The 24,408-nt window shown below is 36.3% G+C and overlaps 2 protein-coding genes and 1 long non-coding RNA gene across 4 annotated transcripts in view; 1 reads left to right on the top strand and 2 right to left on the bottom strand.

Annotated features, from left to right (window-relative positions):
- Nucleotides 1-629: 629 nt before the first annotated feature.
- On the bottom strand, nucleotides 630-9,935 carry adora2ab (adenosine A2a receptor b). The gene is made up of 4 exons (XM_067424285.1): nucleotides 9,658-9,935; nucleotides 7,033-7,153; nucleotides 6,463-6,922; nucleotides 630-2,638 (listed from the first exon to the last, which is right to left on the bottom strand). The coding sequence occupies exons 3-4, from the start codon at nucleotides 6,783-6,785 to the stop codon at nucleotides 1,621-1,623; spliced, it is 1,341 nt and encodes a 446-aa protein (XP_067280386.1). The 5' UTR covers nucleotides 6,786-6,922; nucleotides 7,033-7,153; nucleotides 9,658-9,935; the 3' UTR covers nucleotides 630-1,620.
- Nucleotides 9,936-11,680: 1,745 nt separating this feature from the next.
- The window catches only part of specc1lb (sperm antigen with calponin homology and coiled-coil domains 1-like b), a 67,089-nt gene continuing 54,361 nt past the window's right edge, over nucleotides 11,681-24,408 (bottom strand). For both annotated transcript variants that reach the window (XM_067423435.1, XM_067423434.1), the window contains exons 14-16: nucleotides 16,822-16,938; nucleotides 16,387-16,446; nucleotides 11,681-13,393 (exon numbers count right to left, since the gene is read on the bottom strand). In XM_067423435.1, the coding sequence (XP_067279536.1) occupies nucleotides 13,304-13,393; nucleotides 16,387-16,446; nucleotides 16,822-16,938 (267 nt within the window). In that variant the 3' untranslated portion in view covers nucleotides 11,681-13,303. The remainder of the gene's footprint in view (nucleotides 13,394-16,386; nucleotides 16,447-16,821; nucleotides 16,939-24,408) is intronic.
- LOC137046837 (uncharacterized) lies at nucleotides 21,881-23,480 on the top strand. The gene is made up of 3 exons (XR_010899091.1): nucleotides 21,881-21,931; nucleotides 22,600-22,678; nucleotides 23,341-23,480. It is a non-coding gene; the product is annotated as an uncharacterized lncRNA (long non-coding RNA).

The raw sequence follows: 24,408 nt of genomic DNA, 5'->3' as shown, positions 1-24,408 counted from the left end.
TTTAAGGGATCATCAAATGCGCCTTCATTTGATTTCCATTGCATTAGGCTGGCCGCTGGCGTCAGCAGTCTCTCTGTAAATATAATCATAGCTGGTCTGTGTAGGAGTCCACGATTGTGCTTGTATGTGTGAGGATTATACACCACCTTCCTACTTCCTATAACAATTTTATTATGGTGTTGAATAAATAAATCTATTACAGACCATTACTCATTTAAAATACTATTTGTGAATCATTGTGGTTTATACTTGCATTTTTCTGGGAAATTTGATCATTATATAGGAATCAAAGTCCAGTTTATTGAGCAGCAAGACGTCCATTTGATGTTGCACAGACACTGTGGCTTAAACTCTTATCATGTCTGCATGTGATTCTAATCAAGCACATTAGGTTTTATAAACTTTCAGTAAAAAAGGTAGAACCCAAAGGTACAACAAATTGGAGCGATACCCTTTCAAAAGGTACTAATATATATAATTTAGGCATTAATATGTACCTTTAGGGGTAATTAAGGTAGAACACTTTGAGCTATTGTACTTTTTGTACCTGTGCTCCACACCAGCAACAACTTTTTTTCTGACAATGTACATCACTATACATAACACTCTATTTGAGCAAATTTGGTTATAGCTTTCTTTTATTTAATACATTTCCTTAAATATTAACACATGCTTACAATCAATACAGTATAATTCAGTTTGGTCATGTTTTAACAGGGCTTGCACCGTATGTTTCAGAGTGAAGAGCGGCACTGTGTTATTTTACAAGCTAACAGCTCATGATCTAGTGTTTTCAGTGTCTCAGAGCAGTTCAGTTCACACACAAAAAAACTAAAAACGTGCATTTGGGATTATTATTATTACATAATTGTTCTTAAATACTTGTTTTTATTTATTTTAGTGAAATTTACATTAATAATATTTCTAATTGTTTTATTTAGGAATATTGTAACAATTATTTTATTGTAACATTAATATATAATCAAAACATTTCAGGACAATTTGTGCAGTCCTACAAATAAACACACACAGCAAAACGGGAGCTTTTAAAAAAAAATCACATTTGAACACAAAATCGCAATCACAATTTTTAATCAGAAAAATAGCGATTCGGTTTCCCCCTGGAAATCGTGCTGCTCTATGTTTTAAAGCGCTACAGAAGTTCTCTCAGGTGTACAGACGGTACATGGTCTCAGTTTGGACATACTCCTACTAAAAAAGCAAAGAAAGATGATAGTTCCGTGTGGTAAGGTCATAACAGGTTTGGCTGAATTCCCCAAGACATTGATTTAATCCGTTATGCCTTTCCCACTTTGATTGGGAACAAAGCTCTTTTGATAAAGCTCCTTAGAATCTTATAGGCTTTGAAAATGCTCTACAATGTAAGCAAACAAGTTCTTTATGAGGTCAGAAAATCTGCAAAGACAAGTAAAAATTCCTGGAATTTATGCAGTGAGGGTTCCCACAGGAGCTATGCTATGTGATCCTCTCATTGCTTTATCTTTCCTGACCCTGGCCTGGATAGTCTCTCTCGCTAGCACAACAACTCGTGAAGAACGAAACAATCCTCATTTTGGTACTATCTGAGAAATAACTCTTGTTGCGTAATGGAAGCGTGTGTCAGGACACTTCTGCAAGATCAGATGAGTTGCTTGTCCTTATGGGCACCAGACATCTGACATGTACATTAGTAATAGCACTGCAGTCTTTTACCGTCATGATTTCTACACAGTCTCTGATGGAAGGAACTTCCTCCCCGGTGTGTAATGAAAAAATCTGTGTCGAACAGGAGGGAAAGGAATGCCCCAAAGTTCCATTTAAACTGTATCCTAAGTCTTGGAATTCCGTTTTTGGACTGATTTTCGCTGCCATTTGCTTTGTAAATTCATCGCAAGAAATCATGCCGTGAATGGGACTGGGATCCAGCACAAAGCCATTGGACGTTGTACAAGAAGTCTCAATCACACTGACCGCAGCAGAAGAAGCAGCCATACCGCCATTGCTGTTACCAATGGCCAGTCTGTTTTCATGCCACAGGAAGTGCTGTCGGATGATCCTTCGGAAGGTGTGCCTGAAGTCACGTAATCGGTAGGCATAAATAAACGGGTTCACTACTGAATTAGCATGTGAAAGCATGATGGCCAGGTACATGACCCAGTCCTGAGGTCGCTCACACTGAGGGCAGAACAATGTGAAGCAGTTAATGATGTGCAATGGGAGCCAACAAATAGCAAAGAGGCCCACGATGATAGCCAGCGATTTGGCCGCGTGGACCTCCTTTTGCAGTGTGGACCGGGACGAGGATCCGTCCCCGTGGGTATGTCCATGCATGTGCACTAGCTTCTGCTCCATCTGTCTGAGCTGGCGACGGGCAGCCATGAAGATCCGTGTGTAGATGGCCAGCATAGCAATTAGAGGAGCCAAGACGCAGCCGAAAAAGTTAAAGTAAACCATGTAACCCATGGTGACCACCTTCTCGAACAGACACTCCGTCATACCTTGAGGGCAGGAGCTGTTGTTGCCTGCCGCGACGCGTCTGTTCCAGCCTAGCATGGGGGTCAAGCCAATGACCACCGAAAGTATCCAGCATACCGCAATGATCCCTTTGGCTCTTTGGCCTGTGACAAGGCTGTTGTACCTTAGCAAGACAAAACAAAAACAGATATGAAACAGCAATTTTGGAAGGAAGTATGCTATGAAGGTGATAAGCATGCAAGGTTCGGTCATATATTACAAATCTATCTGCCTCAAACAATATGTTGATGTTTCCTGAAGCTCATCCTGAAGTGGGCTGTATTGTTCACTGTCAGGGCTGGAAAAGGGTATGGTTTAGTCCCAAATCCACACAAACATGCACTGACTTTGCTCCTGGGAAATGTCTATTGTTTAGGTGTTAGACTCTGGTAATTGCTGCCAAAGTTGAAAATACCAGGATATGTGTTAATAGGTATATTTCACCTGTATTGTGCCTAGTCTTAAAATGTGCCTAGTCTTAAAATAATAATTACAGGCTTTGTTTTTGTATAACTTGAATGAGGCTGTAAACTTAATCTTTTCAGTGATATAATTAGAAAACAAGAAGAATTCAATTGTTCAATTAAATCATGGTTGTCAACCGCAAAAGTTTATTAAAAACTTTTCACAGTACTTTGAGTGGTGGCATACATACAATACAATAACTAACCTTAAATTTTAAATAACAATGGTAAACAGACAAAAAAACATGTTAAATAGAATTCATCTATTTTTTGTTAAAAACAAAACTTTTATCTTTAACTACACATCTTCATATAAACAAGCATTCAGTAACTACTGATTTAAATGTCACTGGTTTAAGTTTTAAGTTGCATGTGTTTTATTGTACTGTATGTTTTTGATTCACAAAAGAGCCGACTCGGAAGAGTCACTCATTTGTTATAACAAAAAAAAAACGAATCGCAAGAGTCATTCATTCACATGTTGGATTGAACTGGCTGCGTTGTAGGTTTTTTAAATCTCTAAAACAAGCCGACTCATACAAGTGATTCGAGTCAGACTACAGTGGTTACGCTGCATGTATTTGATTCACTAACCGGCTCATTTGTTCATGAGTTGGACTGGTTGCACTGTTTGTTTGTTTTGGTTTTTTGATTCGCTGAAAAGAATCGGCTAATTAGAGTCATTGGTTCGAGAGTTGGAGTGCTGTACGTTTCACTCTGTAGATTCAATAGCGGTTTTGCAGGGACTTATTGCAGAGAACTCTGTCAGAGTAGGCTATTTAATCGGTAAGCTGTTCTTTAGGCAGAAGAATGCATGTAGGAACGGTTAATGCAACCAACTGTCGTTTGGTTTTGCTTTTTTAATACCTACCATAAAGTCCCCTCCCAGCCTACCCATAGGCCTCAAATATAACAGAAAATATTCATGGTAACAATAAGTTTTACTAAGACCATTACTACATTGACACCCCACAGACCCCTGGTTGAAAAACCTGGCTGGTACTAAAATAAATTATGAAGCATATTTGCAACTGTATAAGCATCACTTTACAAAAAGTTTGGAATACAGCTGTGCAAAATCCACCACCGCCATACATTTCAAACATCCGCTCACAGACAGCATGTTTCCTTTGCCAAGGGCAACAGTTGGAAACGGTGGTCAAATGTCAATTGTTCCAAAAATCCTTGGGCTTATATCAGGCCAATCGAGAACAACAGTGGCTGCTTCATTAAACCCAGAGGACTTAGAGGGCTCCAGTACTACTGGTACCTCATTCCCACGCCCACAGAGACTGGAAGCCGGCAGACCTTATGTAATCAACACTTGCCCAGGCTTTTGCTGTCACTGCTGTTCTCTTACAACGCTTTGGGCGGCTCAATCTACACCATGAGCCGAAATGTTCATCACACCCTGCATGCAGGCAGGTGGTAAAGTCCCACACCTTTCAGCTTCCGAAAAGTGCTGCTGAGCCAGAGGATTTAAGAATAATAATTACCATTTCAACTGGAGTGCAAAATGTCCCCAGGTTTAATACCATGACATTGGTTACTTTCACATCTTCAGTAAATTAAGTTTATATCATTGTCCCTAAATATAATTGGTAGTAAAAAAAAAAAAAAAACTAGGGCAAGTATAACTCAATACAACTCTAATGTATACACTATTTTTGTTTGGGGGGAAAAAATCCCTCACTGTTTGTGCTACATGCAATAAATTATGCCACAAATCACGTAGCGCGTGGAGCAGAGGTGTGCTATTATCTTTCTAAAGGATCAGACGGACCTATGATTTACACCTAATGGACAATAAACGGCTGAAAAATCCCCTAGGCTTGAAGTAGGAACCTGAGTCATATCTAGAGACTTGGACCAGTAAAAAAAAAAAAAAAACATCCAGCAGCCCAGGTTGTATGCCATTTAGAATTTTGAACCTAAAAGAATGGCTTTTGAATTACAATTTAATTCCTGAATTTGAACTGAAGTCACAAACAGGATGCAGAATTTCAGTTGGAATTTGTACATAAAAAAAGATCAAATCTGATTTGAAATTCAAAAAATAATGTTTTGAAACAAATCATAGACAGACAGAGAGATAGATAGATAGATAGATAGATAGATAGATAGATAGATAGATAGATAGACAGACAGACAGACAGACAGACAGACAGACAGACAGACAGACAGACAGATAGACAGATAGATAGATAGATAGATAGATAGATAGATAGATAGATAGATAGATAGATAGATAGATAGATAGATAGATAGATAGATAGATAGATAGTTAGATAGTATTTCAAATTCCAGCTCTTCTTCCTGTGGGGTTTGACTTGTTTGTTGCTCCTTTGTATGTCACTAAATTACATGGTGTCAGATTGAGTATTGATTATTGATTAGGCTCTACTGAAATTAACTATTTGTCAACAGCGTAAAGCTGCTTGACCCCTATTTAAAATTATTGCAGTAAAAAGAAAGAGTGATTAAAGGAGAAATTACAGTAATGTAATTATTAATTATAATTAATTATAATTATATTATTATGTAATTATTTATGACTTTTATTATCAAGTCATTATCAGGAGAAAGGCAGAGAGTCACTCAGTCTAGGAACCTTTAACCTCATATTAAAACATTTGCAAAACACATAAATAATGATGACATAAGATAACATATCTGCAAACACAACATTTTATTAAATAAACATGTAAACACTCACACAAACACATGCACAAAGACATGCCATTCTAAACCCGCATGCCCATCTTTCGTTATGTGGAATGCAAAGAAGATATTTTGAATAGCTATTTTTATTCAAAACATCTCATTGGTGAAAGATTTTTCCTTTTTGAGTGGGCAATATATACTTATTTAAGATTTAGGTGTAATTTTTGCATCCCAAACCAGATTAAAAATAAGGACTGTATCATTTCCATATCCAGTGTTATTATTTTATATCATTGAGACACTATAAAGGTTTTTGAATAGGTTTTATATTGTTATACTTTACAGTTTAATTAACCTTAATTTAATAGTTTCCAATAGTTTTAAGTTTCCATTCATTTTTATTTTAGTTTTAGTTATTTTAGTTCCTGACGTTAGGCTAAATTAAAATTATAAATGTTACCTTGGTAACTAATTTAAGTTAAAATGTAAAAAAAATTTAGTTAACGTATATTTTATTATTATTACGATCTTTTAAAATAGTGTTAGTTTCAGTTTTAGTTTACTAGAATTACCCTACCCCCGTTTGCCATTATTTGGACAAACAAACAGACTGCAATTATGTATTGTCTTTAATAAAAGTTGATACATTTTTACCACAAATAATAAATGTACTGGTAATGTGAAAGAGGAAACTTTGTCTATGTTCTTGCTATGGGACGACTCTGTAACCAGTTCTTTCAAGCAACCATGTGATCAGTAATCTTACTAAAAGCTTGCCTTCAACTTGTACCTGAAACTCACGTCACAACAGTTCACTCACCTCAATGGTATCTTGATGGCAATGTATCGATCCACAGCGATGGCCAACAAACTGAAGATGGAGCTTTGCGTGAGGACCAGCACGAAGCAGGCGATAAAGAGGCATCCATGAAAATGGCTGCAAAAGCCCAAGCTGATGGTGACTGCGAACGGAATGGCCAGGAGTCCCACTGCGATGTCCGCCACGGCCAGTGATACCACAAAGAAGTTGGTGATGCTCTGGAGATTGCTGTTGAGGCAGACGGCCCAGCACACCAATACGTTCCCAGCCACGGCCAAAACCGCAATCAGCAGCTCAAGAACAATGTAGACGAGAGAAGACATGGTGCCATCAACCAGTGTGAAAGGACATCTTCAAGGACACACATAGTTGTGCTCCCGATAATTGCTCAGTGGGACTTCACTCTGCCACTCAATGGCTCCTGCAATAGGTGTGAGGATGAGCCAATCCGACCATTGCGCTAACCAAATAGGGAAAGAAGGGATAGGGAGACCTGGAATCAGCTGCTAAGCCACTTTGGGGTTCACTGTGGTAACTCCAGAAGACACTCCTCCATAAATCTTGATTTACCCGTTCACCAGCATGTCCCTTAGGTCCAGCTCACTTCAGCCTTTCATTCAAAAGCCTTAAAGGAAACAGCTGCTAGATTGCATAAAGCAGCACCGGTAGGCCTTCACGGGGACTTCTTACCCTGCAGAAAGAACAATCACATTGCACAATAAAAGATCAACCTCTCTGTGTCACAAAAGCAATCCATCTTTCAAACAGGAGGTCTCTATCAAAAGATGACTGACCAAATCCAACAATAAGCTTTTATTTTAAGAAAGACTCCACAAAAACAAATGAAATATTTGTGCATGCCTGCTATTTATCACAAGACCCAGCCAGCACTTCCTCCATTAGTTTCTAGGATGTGTACAGTTGATCTTTGCTATTATTGGCTTAGAATTCCGAACAAGTATTCTTTTGTACCATTCATGTGATTCTGCTTTCATGTTCCATTGACTTTCTACATGAAATGCATCGATGAATAAATGGTTTTACATCATACATTAATGTTCAAAAGTTTGGGGTCAGAAAGATTTTGAAGTGTCCTGGAAATAAATATTTTATTCTCAACTAGGTTGCATTTATTTGATTAAAAATATAGTAATATTGTGAAATAATATTACAATTTAAAATAACTAATTTCTATTTCAATACATTTTAAAATGTAATTTATTCCTGTGATGCAAAGCTGAATTTTCAGCATCATTACTTCAGTCTGCAGTGTCACATGGTCCTTCAGAAATACAAATATGTTGATTTGCTGCTCAATAAGCATTTTTATCAGTTTTGAAACAGTTTTGCTGCTTCATATTTTTGTGGAAACTGTAATACTTTTCCCTCCAGGATTATTTGATGACTAGAAAGATAAAAAAAAAACAATAGCATTTATTTGAAATATATATTTCCGTAAGATTATAATGTCTTTACAGTCAATTTTTGATAAATTGAATGCATCCTTGTTAAATAAAAGTATTCATTTGTTAAAGAAAAATCTTACTGACCCCAAACTTTTAAAAGATATACAGTACAGTGCAAGTTTTACCTCTACTTCTTTATTATTTGATATTGCTCAGTCTAAACTGTTCGAATATTGGCTTTGAAAATACAGAGCATCTAACTATTTCCATTTGTGTGCATAATTAAATCATTCTGGCAATCGTGTTGGGTTCTTTATTGTGGTTTTATGTAGACCTATCTAGAAAGAATTGAGTAATTGCAGCATGCCTTCTAATGTAGACCACATATCTTTTTTGTTTTTTTTAGAGATTTGTTATCTTTTAGCTTCAGTCTGTTTGATCAGGCCCAAAAATGCTATGATTAAAGTTACAGTCACTCTTTCTGGGGTTTGGTGTTGCTGTTTGCTTTTTATAGCGCAGTGTGACTGCTATGGCTGTTGAGTCTCTCAAGTGAAATAATGACAAATTGTTTCCAACGCACAGGGTTGCATTTTAACAACTTTTGCTTCAGCAAGCACCGTTCTACAATACGCTTCCTGTACATTAAGACAAGGTACTTTCCGAAGCTTGTTGAACCGTTATAAAGCATCATAATATTAAGCACATGATGTCTGGGACAGGAAAGAATGTACCAGGTCTCTCATGAGTCACATCATGCACGTCTTTATTTAAAATTGCAGAAATACTGTACAGTATTCAGCACTGTAACAGATGCTAGGCGAGCATGTTCGTTGTGAGAGGAAATTATCCTGAGGGTATAGGGACTATGATAAGCGTATCTCTCATTAAAACCATGGTTAACAGTTATCTCATTGTAGAGAAATTTTAATCTAGTCGAGATGCAAGTATCTATGTAAATTCATCAAAAGTCATTTGGATGGGTGAGATGACATGTTACAGTACAGACAGAAACACGTTGATTAAAATAACTCGCTATCACAAATACCACTTAGTTGAGTAATGAAACATCTTACACAACAGAGAAACAATGTCAGAAACATTTATGGCAGAATTATGTGACAAATCAGTCACACATAAACAGAGAAGTGGTTATTTTAAACATACTTAACAATGGTTAGAGAAGGATGTATATTTTACAGCTTGTAAATTACATCAATTTTCTGTAAATCATTCCAATAGATAGGTGTAGATAGGTGGCTGGCAAATGACAACTTTTTTATAACCTTCTAGCTTTAAAATATTAAGAATCATATTAATCGTAAAGGTAAGGTGTTACATTTTTTTGTTATTTTAACTAGCTTTTATGGCCATGAGGCGTGACAAACGATTAAAAAAAAAGTAAAAAGTAAAAAAAATACAATAAATAAAATAAATATAGTAGGCCTAGTTTCACAATTAAAATCAGTTTATAAAATATGTATGCATAGCATAATTCTTGCAATGAGAACTATATTCTTATGGTAAAATGGTTAAAAAATAATAATAATTTGAAAATAGGAGGAAAAAGAAAACCAGGACATGACGTTATCATCAAAATACGTGACGTGTTATCAAAATTATTCATAGTTTAGAAAAAGCAAAATAATACAATTGCTAGTCTTCGTCTGGATTAATAGACTAAAAAAGTTACCCACTATAAATCCCAAATCAGCTAAATTAATACATTTTCAACAAAAAAAACATGTATAAACTGTTTACATTATAAAAAAACTTCCGTTCCGTTACTCACTTTGGCTGTACACCTGAGTTGTAGGTTCATCCGCTGGCATCTCGCTTCTGAAAGTCTAACCGCAAAACTGCTAAATGTACAGTGGGATACAAATCAAATCATCCCACACTGACAATGTAACGTTACACTGAAATACTTTAAACGTCTTTGGTCGAGGAAAAGGCAAGTTGAGCTGCAGCTTCCCCTCAGCGCTCCGTGGAGTTGTGTTGGCCACAGACAACTGGCGCGCTTTCACAGAGATACTCACGCGCTGAGAGAAAGAGACGCATGCCTGATTGGTTTTCGTGGTAACATTAAACATGACGTCCCCCTCACTACAAGACCATCGTGGGTGGTAACCCTCTTTATCATATTGTCATACTGCAATTTCCCATAGATTCTGCAGTTACAATAAAAGTCAAAAGGCATATAGCCAGCACATAAATAAACTAATAAACAGCATGATTAAAAAATAACAATAACCTAAATAAACATGTATTCACTAGCCTATAGCCTACACACAATAATTTGATGTATAAATATTAAATAAATAAATACATTTTATAATAGTAATAATAAAGTATTAATTGGCATCAATTGCATAAATGGCATAAATCATTATATGGAAAATAAATTTGAGGTAAAAGTGAGGGGGGGAAGAAGTTTTTATACTTGTTTAAATTCTTTTGAGACCGTCGTGCACATAGCGTTTTACAACGATTAAAAAAAAAAAATACAGCAGCACAAGACTGCCTTTTTTTCATCCTCATATTTTATCAGAAAAATTTAGGTCTAATCGTTTGGTTTGTGTGTGTTTTTATTTGTTAAAGTTCGTAGCCAGCACAATGGCTGATGCGAACGTGAGGATAAGGAAGTGAGGACCTGTGATGGGTACTGAGGTAGTGTGGTTTCTCACGTACAGCTGAAACATCCTGCTTCACCCCAGGGCCACATGAAGATAAATGTATGTAATCAGCAGACCAGAGGCTGAGGTCCACCCACCAAGGACTTCATTAAAGCACGCAGCACACACTACAATGACATTTCTTAATGTTTTGGATATAATACATAAGCCAAAGTGGCGGTGGCCCTTCAGTAAAACCGCATGCTCCATGCTCACCATTTACTAGCCTATATCCTTTTTATGCAATGCAATGCAATGCAATTAAAAAAAAAAAAATCAAAAATCTGCACAAATAAACACTTACCTCAGAGAGCCAGACACAATCGGTGTGAAAATGAAAGGTTATTTTCGTAGTAGGAGGAAGTTCTTGAGTGCAGCTGTTTAAATAGACCTTTTCTGCTGGCTCAATTCTTTCTTTCCACGAAACAAGGGTAAGCCTATAGTTTATTCCATTTCAGCTCATTCCGTTAAGTACCAAGCGCGACTTCCAGGAAAAGGTGTACTTAAAAAATAGAAGAAGAATCTTGATTACCGTCCATCCACTAGTTTCAGGCTAATGTGCCCTCCCTTGGGTTAATTTAAATCTACCAGGTTCATTTAAAAGAGTCGGGTGTTGTAAAATTATAACCTATGTCTAAAAAAAGGTGTCTATAATTTAACATTTCACCTTTTAAAGGTTAACCCGCTCAAGCTGGAGTACTGATTTGTACTGATTTTATGTAGGCCTACTGTAAAAATAATTGTTAACTGGTGACAGAATGGCCCTCCAAGGACCAAAGATGAGATCAATATATCAATACTGTTTAAATAAAAAAGAGGGATATTTGGGAAAGGACACGAGGTTACATTGTTGGTTACAACCAGTGATATTTATAATACTGTATTAGTTATTTTAATTCCCATTTAGCTTAAATGTATTTTTTTAACCTTTATTTTAGTAAACTGCCATGGCAATATTTCTAATTTTCTTTTTTTTCTAGGGTTTTCACCTGATATTTCCTTTTTATTGATATTTTCATTTCAGCTATATATATATATATATATATATATATATATATATATATATATATAAAAAATTTATGATTACAATAACACTGGTTTCAACAAATATTTCAGTCAGTATGAGACTTTATTGTCATTATGTCCACACATATACAAGCCCATTCACACAAATAACACACTGAACATATTTGAAAATATCAAACTGTATTTGTGCTCACAAATATTGTTCTCACAAAACCTTGCTAACAGGAATCATAATGGTGAAACAAGGTATTTGTCGTATCAACAAGAAATACGATCCCGGATTTATGAATTATGGCAAGTTTTAAAGGAAAGCAAAGCAAGATATGTTTTCATATCAAACTCCATGCGATTAGGTAGCAAAACAGAGCTTACATCTCACAAGAAGATCCAAACAAAAATACTCCTTGTCACTACTGACCTTTTCTAGGAAATTCAATGTCAGTGTCAATGACATTTCCACATATAAACAAAATCTATCATTTAAAACACGACAGGGCCCTCTGTAGCGTAAATAGAATAAGTTAGTTTTGCAACAAACATGACTTGCCCTTGACATAAAATTAATTTTAAACTGCCGTCATTAGCAGCGTAAACCTTGCTGCTACCCACTAGAACCCTACAAAGGGGTCTCAAATTGGCAAACGAAAAAAAATATATTAAAACAGCAGTGCATTGAAGACAGCAGAGCAAGTTTACCTAGAACAAGAATTGTGCTCTTTGCTTTTCTTTCCCTATGTAAGGCTTCAGTTTTGTGTGCAGAGACTTATCTTTGACACACATACAGTACATAACGCATGAGTAAAACATGAGCTGGCGGTGTGGATGGATCGTAGTCGTCTTATTTCACGTTTCATTTCAGTGAACATACATTCAGCCTTTTTTATTTGTGCTTTTACATCCATAAGACAAACTCAATAGCAAGATTCCAGAACCCAGCTGGCTTTGTGTGTCAAATAAGAATTAGTAGTGTGTAGACAAAAAGGGATTGAAATGCTGAAAAATATCCAGTAAAATTTAAAACAAAGCAGCCATGCATTTCAATTGTGCTGATATTTATATACATAAAAAAAATGCTTGCAGCATTTTCAGTGATCGGTTGGAATGAGCATTGAGGGAAAACAACACTGGTCAAAAAGCTTCATTTTTAAATGACAGCTTTCATTTAGTGTATGAAAACAGTTCAATATTTTAGTAGAAATAAAACTTAGTTGAACGTTAAGGAGCCCTATTTTACACATTACAAAAAGGGCTAAATAAATCACGTTTGAGCTTATTGAAAACACAAAAACATCATTTCTGATGTAAACTCTTTGGAATAAATACTGATAATCTAAGTCCAATACTGGCATAAAGAGGTCATCCTTATGACAAAACTAAAAGACAAGGCATTTTTCAAAGGCAATTGTATTATTTTTGTTGATTGATTGATTGATTGGCACAATACACTATAAATCGTGTTGCATTGTTCTTAAAGGAAATTGCTAACTCGTGATCCCGCCAACCTTCCACTCCTCTACCACTCAAGAGAAGCTTAGAAGGTTCTGGCCTGTTTCTGCTGCCAGATTCTGGAAAAACACATTGAGGGAGAGAACTGTAAGTTGCGTGGGTGAGTCAGTCAAACTTCCTCCATTCGCAGCTGAGGCATCTAGGAAATTTGTAGCATCTTGGGAGTAGCATTCCACAGAAAGGAAGGCGAAATGAGGTACGCTGCCGATACAGCCCTGTTCAAGAAGATTCTCAGGTCTCAAAATACTTATAGATGGCCGTCACGTAGGTCATGACACTCTGCCAGTCGGGTCTTTCTGTGTGCACCATTTCACCAATGTCCTGTCAGACAGAGAGAGTGAGTCAGATATGGGAAGGCAAGATCAACTGGTCTTGTGTCAACCTATGTGGTGTTGTGTGCCAAGTCATACTACTGCTGTGTATTCAGGGATAGTTCACCCTAAAATGAAAATTCAGTCATCATTTACTCACCCTGTATGCATTTATTTCTACTGCTGAACTCAAAAGAAGATATTTTGAAGAATATGGGTAACCAAACAATTGATGCGCCCCATTGACTTCCATAGTATGAAAACAAATCAATTGTTTGTTTACCCATATTCTTCAAAATACCGCATTTTCTTTTCTGTTCAGTAGAAGGAAGAAACTCATACAGGTTTTGAATAACTTGAGGGTGAGTAAATGATGACAGAAATGTAATTTCTGGGTGAACTATCCCTTTAGTTGAGTAATTGTTTGAATGTGTCAAATTTCTGACTGGTGACAGGTTGAAACCATAAAAAAAAAGTTCAGATTTTTTTAAAAACTTCAACAGGATAAATTATTTCTTGATACAGGATAAATTACCAGGATAAATTAATTCTGGATACAGGATAAATTAACAGGATAAATTAATTCTGGGTAGAATATGCATATAACCTGAAAGTTAATGAAATAGCATAAAAGGGTGGAAGTAATATTTCTTTGAAAATTCATCTTAAGAATAACTGAAATCAACAACATACATTTTAATAATATTCCTGTGATGAATGACTAAATTATCTGTAAACAGGTGGGCTATGACAATAAAACATGCAAAAGATCATAAATAAGGATATTCGTTGAGGCTTATGAAGTCTTCATAGCTGATTTTATTTCTCAACATAAGATGTAACGTCAGGGATCTGATGTCTTAGTTTGTTGCATTCATATTTTACAGCTGTAATTAGTATTTTAGCAAAATTGGAAAACATCTACTAATGTTGAGGGGAATTCAAAACAAAAGAAGACTGATCTGATCAATGAAGAGAACATTTAATTTGCTTACAATACAATTTCATTAGGAAAGATAAAAAAGCACCTGGAGACATGGAGAAAACATGCCTCCTCTGATAAGAAAGATATATTTAAAAATATGTTTACAAATGCTACATTCATTTGTTTAAAGATGCAATAAAATGAATAATATTGTAAAATAATTATAATAGAAACTAACTGTTTTTCCATTTTTATATAGTTTAAAGGGTTAGTTCACCTAAAAATGAAAAATTGTTATTAATTTCCTCACTCTCATGTCGTTCCAAACCCGTAAAACCTTCGTTCATCTGAAAAATTAAGATACTTTTGATGAAATTCGAGAGCTCTCTGATCTCTCCGTAGACAGCAATTTAATTAACACTTTCAAGGCCCAGAACGGTAGTAAAGACATTGTTTAAATGTCTAAAATTAATTACAATTAATTTCTTTATTTGTATGCAAAAAACAAACAAAAATAACTTTATTCAACAATTTCTTCTAGTCTGTGTCAGACTCTTGATGCAGTGTAAACAGCGAATGACTTCCAGGATGCCGGCTTACCATTGGCTGATGCCGTTCACGTTCGTTCTTCTGTAGAACTAGGAAGTGCTGTACACTTCGTCAACAGTGTAAGAGCCTGACACAGGCTAGAAAAAAATGGTTGAATAAAGTCGTTATTTATTTTTTTGCGCACAAAAAGTATTCTCGTCGTTTCATAAATTACGGTTGAACCACTGGAGTCACATGGACTATTTAAACAATGTCTTTACTACCGTTCTGGGCCTTGAAAGTGTTAATTAAATTGCTGTCTATGGAGAGGTCAGAGAGCTCTCGGATTTCATCAAAAATATCTTCATTTGTGTTCTGAAGATAAACGAAGCTCTTACAGGTTTTGTAATGACATGAGGGTGAGTAATAAATTACAGATTTTTCATTTTGGGGTGAACTAACCTGTTAAAATGTAATTTATTCCAGTGATGACAAAGCTGAATTTTCAGCATCATTCCTCCAGTCTTCAGTGTAACATGATCCTTCAGAAATCATTCTAATATACTGATTGGCCCCACTTTATATTAGGTGGCCTTAAGTACTATGTACTTACATCAAAAAATAAGTACAAGGTATCTTACTAGGTTCAAATTGTATTGCTAAACACCTTTGCTGATATTGAGGTGGGATACGGGTAGAGTTAGGGGCAGGTGTGGTGGTATGGATAAGTTTAAGGGTAGGGTTATGTGTAAGGGAAGTGCAAACAGTGTGATTACAAATGTAACTACAGAAATTGATTACAGACGTAATTAAATGCAGGTATTTTTAAAAATGTAAGTACAATGTAAAAACATGTATGTACACAATAAGTGCATTGTATCAAATGATTAATTAAAATGTTAGTACATAGTAGTTAAGGCCACCTAATATAAAGTGGGTACTACTGGTTTGCTGCTCAAGAAACATATTATCAATGTTGAAATATATATATATATATATATATATATATATATATATATATATATATATATATATATATATATATATTAGTTATATTATAGTTATATACATATATACATATATATATATATATATACATACTCCTGCTCAACAATGCTCAACAATCCTACCACGTTCAAAGAGAGAAAGCCTTTTTGCCTTTGCCATCAGGAGATCTTGACAGTATGACTGCTTGAAGGACAATGCCATGAAAGCCATATTTTTGTGCAGATTTGACCTTTTTATGGTATGGTCTTAAACTTTTGATCAGCTGATGAACTGATTTCAGTTTAAATGCAGTTTTCAATAAATTGACTACTCTCTATTTTTTGTCTCTTGCTCCTGTTTCTTCTTTTGGCATTTTGAAGCAGCACTTACAACCCGATTATGATCCACAAGTGCGAAATGTGTAAAACTTGCAATGGGTCCCCTGGTTTTAAGATTTTGTTCAGGAGTGTATATATATATATATAATGGATTCTGAAATTTAAATGGTTGAGACATTGTAATATTCATCTCTGAATTAGCTGTGACATTCATATTTAACTCACCAGTGTTGATTTAATTCCCACACTTTCTGCTGCCTGGAAGGCTAAAGTGAAATTTCGCCTCTGCAAAAGACAACCAGGAAGAAGTGATGTCAATACATGAATTGAATTATTAAGAATTATATGCTTTTAAACACTTTTTTATGCTAACTGATATTAAAGGGTTAGTTCACCCAAAATATGAAATTGATGTCATTAATGTGCAGTGTGCATTGACTGCATTATGCTCTGGGACTAAAATATAAAATATCTTAAACTGTGTTCCGAAGACGAACGGGCGGGCTTAAGGGTGTGAAACGACATTAGGGTGAGTCATTAATGACATCAATTTCATTTTGGGTGAACTAACCCTTTAAAAAACACAACATATAGGGTGAATGCAGGTTAATTGGGCCACTATAAGACCTGAATTTACCCTATTTTTGTGCACGTACAGACCTTGTCCTGGCTGTTGAGCTCGTGGTAAGGGATATGTGCCGGTAGGTAGGTGTGAAGTATGGCACAAAAAGCGAGCCCATCATTCCAGCTGCTGCTGAAGTTGGTGATGTCAATGTTCTGTGTTTGTGTGGAGGGGGGAGAGAAAGATCAATAATTACAATTTCAGTAGATGAACTGAGGGGATAGGGTGCGTAATTCAGAGGGACTGATGAAGCAGTGACTCTTTCAGTGTCCCTGTGACATTATGGTTGTAGTTAAGAACCACAACTATAAATCTTGTCAGATATACTGTCTTTTTTCAATGTTTACACTCACAGAAACATTGGCAAACACTGCTTTTCATACAGTCAAACACACCTCCCTTATTTGGAGATGTGTAGATTAAACTTAAAAGTGTGTTGAGCAAAAACACTTATCTCGCTACATTCGTTACATTACATGTAAGCATTACATTGTTTGTTTAATGTTTAGTAAATATTTAGCCTATTTTAATGGCTTTCAGCCATAGATAAGGACATATTACTGAGAATGAACACATTTTTAGTTTTTTTAAAATCACCATAAAATCGTTCGCTTTCATCATAACAAGTAATATCCTCTCGCAGCGACATCTCTTCTCTGATGACGTGCTTACTTGCGTGAGAGTGGGACAACCTGTCAATCACATGACTTTATAGCAATAGCAAATCACAACCATCCAATAAACCCGCAATGGAGCAAAATCAAGTCCCGCCCTATTTTTTTTTTCTTGTTCGAGAAGCCATAACAAGTCACAATAAAGAAGGAAATACAATCGTAACATCCGTTTCATGCCGACTTAATTTTCACGCAAAATGTAGCATTTTTTCTCCCAACAGTCAACAATGAAATTGGAAATTGAATCAAAACATGCCACATTCTGTGTAGGCTTGCTACATTACATGATACATTACATTATAATTTCCAAAAATAGTGCAAATGTTTACAATAAGCTCTCCTTTTTCTCTAGAACTCGAGGAGTGAAATGTATTCTGGGTGTGATTATCTTCTCACAAAAAGCAACTTTCATGCTGTTCAGAGACCAGCTTTCACCTACTTATTCACAGGCGAATGTATTCAAATTCACGGAGACCTGCATTCATCTACTTATTCACGTTTATGACACATTCGCAGACTGACAGTCTCCCCCCGTGCTGAAGTATTTACTCAACAGCCCTTCTTATCTACATCAACATACTTCACACATGCTTTAATCCATACACGGAAGAAGCCATTCGACTGATTGCGAGCCATTTATGGTTTTGTTGTGACCGGGAAGAGGGTTTGCATTCATTAATGCATCAGCGTTTGCTCAACTACTGCTCTCCTTCCCTGATCTACAGCTCTCATGTGTTGCATTGACACATTATACACTACAGTTCAATAGTCAACAAGATTACTTTATTAAAAAAAACTTTTATTTAACAAAGCAGCATTAAGTTGATCAAAAGTGACAGTAAATACTTTTATTTTGTTACAAAAAATTACATTTATTTCTATTATGCTATTCTTTTGAACATTCTGTTCATCAAAAAATCCTGAAAAGTGACTCAGTGTCCACAAAAGCACAATATCCATTTTGAAAATGGATAATAAGAAATGATTATTGAACACACGCACGAACATACACACACACACACACACACACACACACACACACACACACACACACACACACACACACAAGGCATAACATTATGACCACTGACATGTGAAGTGAATAACACAGATGATCTCTTCATCACAGATTCTTAGTGGGTGGGGTATATTAGGCAGCAAGTGAACTTTTTGTCCTCAAAACTGATACGTTAGAAAAATGGCCAAGTGTAAGAATTTGAGCGAGTTTGACAAGGGCCAAATTGTGATGGCTAGACGACTGGGTCAGAGCATCTCCAAAACTGCAGCTCTTGTGGGGTGTTCCCGGTCTGCTGTGGTCAGTGATGAAGTGGCGACAGGATAATAGGCGACCAAGGCTCACTGATGCACGTGGGGAATGAAAGCTTGCAGTTTGTTGCATGTGGGGCTAAATAGCTGCAGACGTGTCAGGGTGCCCATACTGACCCCTGTCCAGCGTTGAAAGCGACAACAGTGGGCATGTGAGCATCAGAACTGGACCACGGAACAATGGAAGAATGTGGCCTGGTCTGATGAATCACATTTTCTTTTACATCACATGGGCGGCAGGGTGCGTGTGTGTCGCTTACCTGGGGAACACATGGCACCAGGATGCCTTAAGGTAAGAAGGCAAGCCAGCGGAGGCAGTGTGATGCTTTGGGCAATGTTCTGCTGGGAAACCTTGGGTCCTGCCATCCATGTGGATGTTGCTTTGACAGGTACCACCTACCTAAGCATTGCAGACCATGTACACCCTTTCATGAACAGGATAATGCACCTTGCCACAAAGCAAAAATGGTTCAGGAATGGTTTGAGGCTGAGGTGTTGACTTGGCCTCCAAATTTCCCAGATCTCAAGCCAATCAAGCATCTGTGGGATGTGCTGAACAAACAAGTCTGATCCATGGAGGTCCCACCTCGCAACTTACAGGACTTAAAAGATTTGCTGCTAACATCTTGGCGAGATGCAACAGCACACCTTCAGAGGTCTAGTGGAGTCCATGCCTTGACGGGTCAGGGCTGTTTTGGCAGCAAAAGAGGGACCAACACAATATTAGGAAGGTGGTCATCATTTTATGCCTGATTGGTGTATATGTACAATAATAATATTTCTCAACATTATTATTTTTAATGCATTTCTAATCAAATAAATGCATCATAGGTGAGTATACTTTTTCATGTCAAGCTTTTGAACAGTAATGCAGGTGCAATAAGGAAGCTCAGAAAAGCAAGACTAGCTAGTTCTTTTTTGGGGTATTATTTCAGTTATTTTTATCCTTTGTCTTGTTCGATATATCTGGAATCCAGAATGAAATACGTAGGCTGTATAGTGGCCATTTACTGGAACTGATATTTGGTCACCCATTGCAATTCGTCTGATGTGTATTGCAGAGTTTCCAAAAGAAACAAAAGCACCCTTTCAGATTACACTATCACCCACGTCCTCTAGCAAAAACCACCCTACATTTTAAAGAAAGAGTAACAACCTTTATCAGATGTGGTAGGTCAGTGTAAACGTGCTAAGGGATGGCGTAAATTGGCAGAACATTCGCTCGACTTTCTGGAAACCCATAGAGAGTGGAGTGGAAGGAAGTGATATGAGCTCATCAGAGTGGGCTACAGCAGCAGGGGATCGACAGACAGGAAAAGACCAAGGTCTGTGGAGCAAAAAAGTGGTCTCACACTGATAATGATGCTCTGCTTTTTATCCAGAGATCTGTGCTAGTACACTGACCACCAACTTAAAGACACTGGCTTCAGTTATTATACAGTGTCCCCAAAAAGTATTTGAAAACTCAAGCAACATTAAAGATGTATGACTGTCATAGTATTAAAATAACTAAATACCAATATACACATGGCATAAAAAGAAATAGCACTTTACCACAAGAATACATTAATTAACGTTAGTTGCATCAGGTATCATGACCATGATAAACAATGGGCAGTACTGTTACCACATTTATTAATCTAGGTTAATTTATAAAACTAAATGATACGATTGTGCACTACAATTAAAAACACTTATTCAGCAAGGTGGCATTAATTGACTAGTCCACCCAAAAATGACAAATCTGTCATCATTTACTTACCCTCAAGTTCTATGAATTTCTTTGTTCTGTTGATCACAAAATAAGACATTTTGAAGAATGTTGGTAATCAAAAAAAAAGATGGAACCCATTGTATTTTTTCCCTACTATGGAAGTCAATGGGGTTCCTCGACTGTTTAGTTCCCCACATCCTTCTTCAAAACATCATCTTTTGTGTTCAGCAGAACAAAGAAACTGGAACTCAAATTTGGAACAACTTGAGGATGATTAAATGACACAATTTTGGGGTGAACTATTCCTTTAAAGGGTTCAATTTCAAATATATTTATTTGTAACTTTCTATTCATCAAAGAATCCTGAACGAAAGAAAAAAAACAATCATGGTTCACACAAAAATATTTAGCAGCAAAACTGTTTTCAACACTGATAATAATAAGAAATAGTTCTTGAGCAGCAAATCAACGTATTAGAATGATTTCTGAAGGGTCATGTGACGCTGAAGACTGGAGTAATGATGTCATCACAGGAATAACTATTTTTAAAATATATTTATAGTTAATAATATTATTTCACAATATAACAGTTTTTTCTATCAATTTCTAACAAATGAAATGCAGCTTTGGTAAGCATGAGAGATTTCTTAAATCATAATAATACATATTTTTACCTTATTGTAAAGTGTTACTAAAGATGCTTGTTAGGTGTGTTACATTATACTACCATACATTTTGAGATCAAGTGAGAGAGAGAGAGAGAGAGAGAGAGAGAGAGAGAGAGAGAGAGAGAGAGAGAGAGAGAGAGAGAGAGAGAGAGAGAGAGAGAGAGAGAGAGAGAGAGAGAGAGAAGGCATAAAATTATGACCCCTGACAGGTGAAGTTAATAACACTGATTATCTCTTCATCACGGCAGCTGCTAGCGGGATAATTATGGAGTCAATATAATGCCTTAATGTTTTGCACAAAAATAAAGTTTTGCGCAAAAAAAAAAAAGAATTGAGCAATAAAAAAATGTTTTGAAAACAAAAATAAAGAATTGCAAAGGAAAAATAAAGTATTGAGCGGGAAAAAATAAGTTTTGCAAACAAAAATAATAAATTGCAAAATAAAATAAAGTTGTGCAAAAATAAAAAATATATTCAATTACAAAATTCAGTGACAGCTGTAATCCTATTTTATCTTTGCCACATATTTTTCATGCTCAAACCTACTAAATCATTTGCAACGCTCATTTTATTCTGCGTTTGAGTCAAGCGTGCGCTCACGGTACTGGGTTTCCTTTGCGCTGCACTTTTCTGCACGGTTCTCTTTGTGGCACTGGTTTGACGTGGGGGTGGAGTCAAGAAACGGGGGCACGCCCCCACCAAATACGTCATCGGCTGGAGACGGAGATCAAGCATGGCAGAGCAGAGGCAAATGGGAGGATTCCAGGTATGTAAAGGTGTTTGTTTCCTATTATTTAGCGTTAAAATGTGTTTTATTGGTTTTTTTCTTCTTCTTCTTCTAAATGCGATTATTATTAACGGCCTTTGCCAAAGAAGTTAGAGATAATTTGCACATTAACTTGTTGTAAAATGATAGGTATGTAAAGTTGATTGTTTTTTTTTTCTTCTTCTAAATACGATTATTATTAACACTATTTCCATCTTGATGTTGATGTGCATTAAACGGTATACGATACACCAGGACTTGCCTCAACACACCAGCCTGGACGTTTATACATTGCCTTAATGAAAAACATTCACACATTAGTTAGAAATGTCCTAATAAAATGTTTAAAAACTGCGAGATGCAGGTACATTTTTGTGACACGTTTATAAGTAGAATGACAAATGTTTACTTAGGCTTAGCCACAGATGGACAGGAGAGGTTGTGGGGCACATTAAATTGGCAGACACATTGTGTTGTATATTTAGTTTTATTATATAACTACACACTCAGAAACGTAATGACAAAAATTAACTATATAAATAAAGAAATAACTAAATTATAACAAACATAGCTGTCTTTTTTATATTGTAAGGTGTACTCCAAAATATCATGCAGAGTCTTTAGTGTTTTGTATATTTCATAACTAATTGAATACATTTCTTTTGTAGGTCGGTGGGCACTGATGCCACCAGGGTTGAATTGGGGCGTACGGTAATGGAGAGACTGCTCTCCAAACTCCAGTATGCAGTGAGTCGCCAGCCGCTGGACTTAGATTACTTGCAATTTATATGCAGTCATGAATTTATTTTTATCACATCAGTCCATAATCAAATTACAATCCCAGGTGCAGTGTGTTTTATTAGGATTTGTAATGCTGCATTCTCCCAATATAATGGTTATAAATCTTTCATAAATCCTAATATAATGTTTTATCTTGCATATGTATTTACATTAGCATTTTTGTGTGTTCTAATTTTGTGCTCTTTTTTGCGACCCTTGTTTCATGTTTTCTGTAGTTATGCAAGCTTCTTGAAGCTGAATTTCCCAAATTGAGATCACTCGCTGGAGGGTGGCTGCTTTATAAAGCACCAGGTGCATTATATTAAATACCAGAGCAGACACAAGCATGACAACGCATAACTGTATTAATGCAAACTGTACAAAAGTTTTATTTTCAGTGGTATTAGACACTGGGTTACAATTGCACATTTTCTCCAGCCATCCCAAAGCTTTCACATGTACACATTCCCTTTTAGAATTTTTTAATTTTTTTAATAATTTTGCAGTCAGGGAAGTGATAGAGTAGTAGTAATCATTTTTTAGCTTCCACTTTATGGACATGAGCCTAATTGTACTGTGTGGGCCCCCTAATACTTGATGTGTTGTAATGTGTATTTGAATTGGCACAGGTGGCAGTGGAAGAAGGCGGCTCATTGTTGTCCCTCCAGACTCCGAGGGCTATACTGGCAACCTTATCAAAATGGCAACAACCACTGGAAGAACGGCACTCTACATGGTTCCTCTTCAAGATGGCATCATTGTGCCCACCGACCTACAAAATAAATGTATTCAATTAGTTATGAAATATACAAAACACTAAAGACTCTGCATGATATTTTGGAGTACACCTTACAATATAAAAAAGACAGCTATGTTTGTTATAATTTAGTTATTTCTTTATTTATATAGTTAATTTTTGTCATTACGTTTCTGAGTGTGCAGTAATATAATAAAACTAAATATACAACACAATGTGTCTGCCAATTTAATGTGCCCCACAACCTCTCCTGTCCATCTGTGGCTAAGCCTAAGTAAACATTTGTCATTCTACTTATAAACGTGTCACAAAAATGTACCTGCATCTCGCAGTTTTTAAACATTTTATTAGGACATTTCTAACTAATGTGTGAATGTTTTTCATTAAGGCAATGTATAAACGTCCAGGCTGGTGTGTTGAGGCAAGTCCTGGTGTATCGTATACCGTTTAATGCACATCAACATCAAGATGGAAATAGTGTTAATAATAATCGTATTTAGAAGAAGAAAAAAAAAAATCAACTTTACATACCTATCATTTTACAACAAGTTAATGTGCAAATTATCTCTAACTTCTTTGGCAAAGGCCGTTAATAATAATCGCATTTAGAAGAAGAAGAAGAAAAAAACCAATAAAACACATTTTAACGCTAAATAATAGGAAACAAACACCTTTACATACCTGGAATCCTCCCATTTGCCTCTGCTCTGCCATGCTTGATCTCCGTCTCCAGCCGATGACGTATTTGGTGGGGGCGTGCCCCCGTTTCTTGACTCCACCCCCACGTCAAACCAGTGCCACAAAGAGAACCGTGCAGAAAAGTGCAGCGCAAAGGAAACCCAGTACCGTGAGCGCACGCTTGACTCAAACGCAGAATAAAATGAGCGTTGCAAATGATTTAGTAGGTTTGAGCATGAAAAATATGTGGCAAAGATAAAAT

This window comes from Pseudorasbora parva, chromosome 18 (genome assembly GCF_024679245.1).
Source record: "Pseudorasbora parva isolate DD20220531a chromosome 18, ASM2467924v1, whole genome shotgun sequence".
Lineage (NCBI taxonomy): Eukaryota > Metazoa > Chordata > Actinopteri > Cypriniformes > Gobionidae > Pseudorasbora > Pseudorasbora parva.
The sequence above is the reverse complement of the archived record's forward strand: the minus strand, read 5'-3'. Positions and strand labels throughout refer to the sequence as shown.